Source organism: Pipistrellus kuhlii, unplaced genomic scaffold (genome assembly GCF_014108245.1).
Source record: "Pipistrellus kuhlii isolate mPipKuh1 unplaced genomic scaffold, mPipKuh1.p scaffold_m20_p_19, whole genome shotgun sequence".
In the NCBI taxonomy this organism is placed as follows: Eukaryota; Metazoa; Chordata; class Mammalia; order Chiroptera; family Vespertilionidae; genus Pipistrellus; species Pipistrellus kuhlii.
The window spans coordinates 18,627,872-18,633,871 of NW_023425504.1; the positions used below are offsets into that span (position 1 = coordinate 18,627,872).

The 6,000-nt window shown below is 43.5% G+C and overlaps 1 protein-coding gene across 6 annotated transcripts in view; it reads right to left on the reverse strand.

Annotated features, from left to right (window-relative positions):
• Positions 1–5,628, reverse strand: part of GRIA3 (glutamate ionotropic receptor AMPA type subunit 3) — a 327,676-nt gene extending 322,048 nt beyond the window's left edge. For 3 of the 6 annotated variants that reach the window (XR_004988881.2, XM_045583555.1, XM_036443405.2), the window contains exons 1-2: positions 5,101–5,627; positions 3,754–3,912 (exon numbers count right to left, since the gene is read on the reverse strand). Coding sequence is in view for 4 of the 6 variants with exons in the window: in XM_045583555.1 (XP_045439511.1) it covers positions 3,754–3,912; positions 5,101–5,209 (268 nt within the window). In the remaining 2 variants the exon portion in view is untranslated. Of the gene's footprint in view, positions 1–3,753; positions 3,913–5,100 lie in introns of all 6 variants that reach the window. The other 3 variants (XR_004988882.2, XM_036443406.2, XM_036443404.2) reach the window with 2 other exon arrangements.
• Positions 5,629–6,000: the final 372 nt, after the last annotated feature.

Genomic DNA, 6,000 nt, shown 5'->3' on the forward strand with positions numbered 1-6,000 from the left:
TTTAAGGTTACATTTGCCTTTTCCTTGCTTCTTGCAAACAGTGCGTAATCCACGAGAGCACATTTGTTGGCTGTAAAGGTGTACAACAGCAATTTTTGCAATGACAGTGCGGAGAGGGAATATGAGATCTGTGTGCTAATGAGCTGACACTGCAGAGACTGGGGCGATGTAGTGTGGAGTGCACTACAAGTGCACAGCAGCAAGACACAGGAGGGGACTTCAAGGGAATTGAAGGCATTTCCTGAGGAATCAAGCCACTCCAATGGGACCCAAAAATCCCTTGGTGTTTTCACATCTTACAAAGCCCTAGGATGATCAAATCTGTGTTGTGTTTTTTTTTTGGTTTTTGTGTGTGTGTGTGTGTGTGTGTGTGTGTGTGTGTGTGTTTATAGAACAAACGTGTAACTTAAAAAAGTGTGTACATCTCTTTTCATATATAGTAATGTTGTGTGTTTGAGTGTCTCTGTATGTATATGAATGTATTTGTCTTGAAACCATAATATTTACACCATCCCTCTTTCTGGGGTTATCTGACCAAACTGAAAAGTATGGTAGCAAACTCAATTAATCCCAATGAAAGGGGAACATGGGTTCCAAATCAGATGAGTCTCTTTGATAAACTTCAATTCACCTCTGAGCCGAAATCCCAAATGAACCACCTTTCAAAGCCAGAGAGGCTTTTATTACCTTCTTAAGACAGAATGAAATTGGAGTCTCTCTTAAGCAAACCTTTCAGGGGTTGTGCAAAAATAAAATAAAATAAAATAAAATAAAATAAAATAAAATAAAATAAAATAAAATAAAATAAAATAATAAAATATAAAATAACATAACATAAAATGGTTACTGGTGAAGAAGAGTGTTTAAATAACTGATGCCTAGATTCCTTGCAATAAAACCTTCAGATTACATTGCAGAAGGAGAGCAGAGAGCAGTGGCATGCATAAAGTATTACCCTTTGTTTATATTTTGGGTATTTGTTACTATGTCCTAAAAAAGTATATGCCTATCTCAAGATTGAGGGCACAGGAAAGATCGTGGGAAAATCAATTTTAGTGCTAGGGAAAACTACAACTAAGAATTCTAAATGAGAACAGGGAAAAGTTTCTTTAATTTTTGCCATCCCATTCCACATTGAATCAGATAGGAGAGGTGAGTGACCAATTTGTACTTAACTGGGATTTTCTCAAATCTTCCCTAGGTCTCCAGGAAGGGGCAGACTAAAAAATCTAGAGAGTTTTTTGTGTTTTTTTTTCCCTCTGTGAAATATTGCAATCAATTGGAAGAATTGGACCTGGGATCACCTGCCAAACCCCAGTACTGAACTAGTATTGTATTCTGACACCTGATAAATGTGATCTTTACTTCCATAAGAAAAAGAACAATCAAGACCAGGGGAATATATGAAATATACTTCTAGGGCCTTCCTGGCCTTGTGAAATGATTGTTTTCTGCATTCAGAGACTATCAGACTGTGGTGGGACTAGTGATCTTTCTTATACTAAGCTTCTAGGCAGCAGCTGCCAGGAGACAGCTTTGAGATCTGGCCCCCATTCAATGACTGTGACATTCAGAGAGGACTGTTTCGGGGCCCAGAGAAGATGAAAGCTTTCCTCCTCTGTCTTCTGGGCTGTAAAGCTGGAGAGTGCAACAGGCAGCTGGGTACATACACATCACTGGTTTCTGGATATTTCTCCTGTGTGTGTCAGTGTATGCATATGTGTGTTTCTGGCATAACTAAGGGCAAGGTCACCTTTTTGTTTAGTCTTTCTTATTGCCCAGTGATCCATACCTCTTATCTCACATTTTCAAGCCCCAAACCATAACCCAGCCTTGTAAGCTTGTTAGCAGAAGTTCTGTGAATTTAGGGTGTGTGTGGGTGGGGAGGGGGCGTTTTTTTACCAATTTATTTTTCTTGCCCTGAAAGGTAAGGCATTAAGGCAACTGAACATCAGGCAATGATCATTCCTGGTTGCTCTTTGAGTGAGGTTCCTGAGCTGGCTGGTGTCGATCTGATTTGAGCATTAAAACAAAAACAACAACAAAAAAAACCCCACAGAATGAAAAACCTTAGAAATCAATCATTTCTGAGAAGTCAATTGACACTCTTATTTCAGTCCTCATCAGTCTTTCCAGTGAGTTCAAATGTTATTTGTTATTAATAATTAAAAAAATCCTGGTGATTTCAAGTATTTGGTTTTAAATCTGTTCTAATTGATACTTAGGAAGCTGCATTTGAGCTTCAGCCTCTTGCAAGATCACAGTGCTGCAGGATTAAGAGTCAGCTGTGTGTTGTAAGTGCTGTAGAGACAGGCTGGGATCACAGAAATAAGATGCAAAATATAGATAGACATTTTGTAACTTTCACACTTAGCTGGAATTAATAAGTTCCTATTTTTGTCAATGTCGGAAAGCCAAAGAATGTCAAATACAGAGTATCACAGAAATGTTCATATAAAGATCTGTACCTTCAGTTAAAATTTTCTTAAAGCGAATACTGTCATTTTTTTGCAATGTATTTCACCCCCATCCTCTTGACCTAAGTCTTGAAAATCCAAGGAACCTGTGCTCTTGGAGACTCAACAGTTTTTGGAAATCACATATCCTTTGAGGCAGAAGAATTTGAACGCAGTCATATATAAAGTTTCACACAACAAAACATAAATATGATTTCTCCCTTGAATGAAAGCCAGAAAACAAAAATTCTAAACCACACAATCCATAAAAACAAAACATATGTCATTATCAGCCTCATTGTTGTGAAAACTTTTACTGCAATAAGCTTAAAGAATTATCAGTCTTTTTCATAAAACATTCCATTCAAGAAAAACCTGTGTCCAACAGGCTGTCATTTGGGTTCCCTTGGTTTTACTCCTCAAAATGTCCCCTTTCTAGAGGAACAATTACCATGGCACAAACAGGAATTTCAGAAATAGCTTTGGGGCTCAGGAAATTCCTCCTTTTTTATATTATTAGCCTGATGCAATCTCCCCCCTCCACCTTTTGCTTTAAGTTAAGAACTGTGTTGTCCTTAACAATATGTGGGCAGGGTGAACAACACTAGGGGAGACAAAACAGAAGCAGTTTTCCAAGTAGCCACCTGAGCACTGCCCTCTCCTTTCCCCTCAGTTTTCCAGGTGTTCATCCCTTGTAATCAGTTTGTAGTCTTATCAGTTCCTATCAGAACTCTCTAGGTAAGAAAGGTGATAGTCTAGGATAGAAAAAGGCCAGGGAATTAAGCCTGATCTGTCCTTCAAGGTCACTTGTTTGCAGAGTTTCCCATATTTGGCTCCTATCTATTAGGCAATTGTCAAATTCAGCTGATTTCAACAGCCAGACACTAGCTTTAACAGTCAAGTAATGTACATCCTGAATTGACTCAATCAAGAGGCTTCTTTTTTTAATCCCATCTGAAGAAATTTCCCTGAACAACCATGCTATTTTTTCTTTCCTTTTTTTCTGGAAAAAAAAAAAAGATGTGGGGGAGGAATTGCTGGTTTAGCACTGAAGAAAATGAAACTTTTGCATCAAACATGATTCAGGAGAGAGTTTTATGCACTGATTTAAGTCCCTCCCTCAGCAGGATCCTCTGGAGTTGGTTTATGCCGCATGAAACCTTGATTGATTAGAGCCCCTAAAATGTCTATTGAGGTGATCACCCATTCCCAGCACATATGCAGACCCCAAGTCCCACGAGCAAAATGCAAGTAAGGTCCCAAAGGTTCCAAAGGGAGGAAAAGCAGATCTACTTACAAGCATTAGTCACAGAAAAACTATTGGAGGAATCCAAGTGATCTACGTGGTAATTCAAATGGAAGGGCTTCTCGGTGGTGTTCTGGTTGGTGTTGTATAACTGCACGGCAAAGCGGAAAGCGCTGTGCTCCTGCACCGTATTTCTCATGAAAAGTCCACCTATAAGCACAGGGAACCGAGATTTGGCTTGTGTCCCCCCCAGGACAGGTTACAAATTAGAGAGCACTGCAGATAGGAGATCCCTCTCAATGGTATCGGGGTGCGAAGATAATTGATTTTCAACCAGTGTGTCTTTCAAGACTCTTGTGAACTCAAATTTTGGCCAAGAGAAACCTGGTTTTCCCCTAGTCTGAAGAGGAGGAGGAGAGGCTGGAGAGAAGGGGAAAAGGGGTAAGAGGGAAGAGGGGGGCTCCTTTGGGGTAGGATGATGGAATCAGGAGTGGGACTTGACTGTTTCTCAGGCAGTAGCTTCCTCTCCATTGCCCCCTCCTCTCCAATGCACATCTCCACAAGCTTGTTAATGTTTTTCTGGCATAAAGGGAAAGGTTGGCAAGAAAAACAATTTCATTCTCCCTGGTGCCCCCATCCTGTTCCCCATTGCCACCCAGGTCCACCATTACAATATAGGGGTTTGGTTTGATAATGGCAACAATTTTAACTTTTTGACTTGTAAATACAGACAGAAGATGAGAAAAACTCCCTCCCAGCGTCCGGGAACTGGGCTCCAGACAGACACAGCGGCAATTCATGAATTGCCGATCTGGCTGACTTCGCTGCTTCCTTACTCAGTTCCTTGTTTCACCCCTGGCTCCTACCGCATCCTCCACCTACCCAGATTCCCCGATAGCTGCCCGGGTCTGGGGATCCAGAATGGGCTTCCACCTCTCCCAGCACTAGCCTTTCTGGGGTGAATCGAGATGCCGGACAGGGCGCCCTGAGCCGGGTAATGTGCCCTGACGCGGCCCCGACAGGCGGCATCACCCTGGGACAACTTCCAGCGGCAGCACGCACGCCATGCCAAAGTCTAGAACAGCGAGCCTAAAAACTGCGACTCTTTGCCCCTTTGCAGTATCCAGCATACTTCCCCTGTTCACCACATCTCGGAAAACCCAGCAGTCAACTCCCCTCCCCAGCCCCGGGAGACCCCTCTCTGGTGCCTGATGCTCCCCAGACCCGCCAGCTCTCTGGGGCTCAAATCTCCGGGATTCCTGCCTGGTCTGGTCTCTGTTCCCAATCCCCCTCCCCAGGCATTGCAGGACGGGGACCCGTGGCCGCAATAGCCATGCCAGGGCATTGGTCTCCTGTGCAGAAGAACCCGGCCCAACCGGCTGGCTCGCTCGCGCTTACCTATGCTGATGGTGTTGGGGAATCCTCCGTGAGAATGACCCAAAAGCCCCAGGACTAAAAAGAAGACCGCCTGGAGCACGCTTTGCCCCATTTTCTTCTGCCTGGCCATGCTACGCCTAAAACGAAGCTGACAAGAGCATGGGCGCAACTCGGGAGTCGTCAAAATAATAACAGGAAAAGAAAAAGAATTCGCTGGCTCTTATACCCCCTCCCTTCAACTTGCTCGCGCTCACTCTTCCTTTCCACCCTACACTAGTCCTCCTCCTCCACCACCTCCTCTCTTCCTCTCTCGAGCGCTCTCTCTCTCTCTCTCTCTCTCTCTCTCTTTCTCTCTCTCTCTCTCTGCTCCCTCTGGCTCTTAGATTCTCTCACACCCCCTCCCTGCCCCCCACCTCACTTCTGTCTTCACACCAACGTGGAAGGCGGGTTCACTGGCTGCAAGCTCCGTTAGCCAAAGAGATCTTTCTCTCAGAGAGAGAGAGAGAGAGAGAGAGAGAGAGAGAGAGAGAGAGAGAGAGAGAGAGAGAGAGAGAGAGAGAGAGAGAAGAGAGAAGAGAGAGAATAACCTAAAATACAACACAAAACAAAAAAAGATAAAACACCAAAAAACAAACAAACAAAAAAAAAACACAAAAGAGAGAGACAGAAAAAAAATTATACAGAAAACCCAAGACTTTTCTCCCCTAGAAGATGGTGGGTGTAAAGAGGGGGAAAAAGAAGGAAAGAGGAAAAAGGCTCAGCGCCTGTGAATTGGGCTCTTCCAATTGGGCCAGTAGGGGGATATCGATCAAAGTTGATCTGACGTGGAATTAAAGCCGCACACCGCTTAGCTCTACTGCAAACTGCAGCCCCGGACTGCAAAAGCCTTGGCATTGGCGTTTGTCAACATGGGAGATAGGA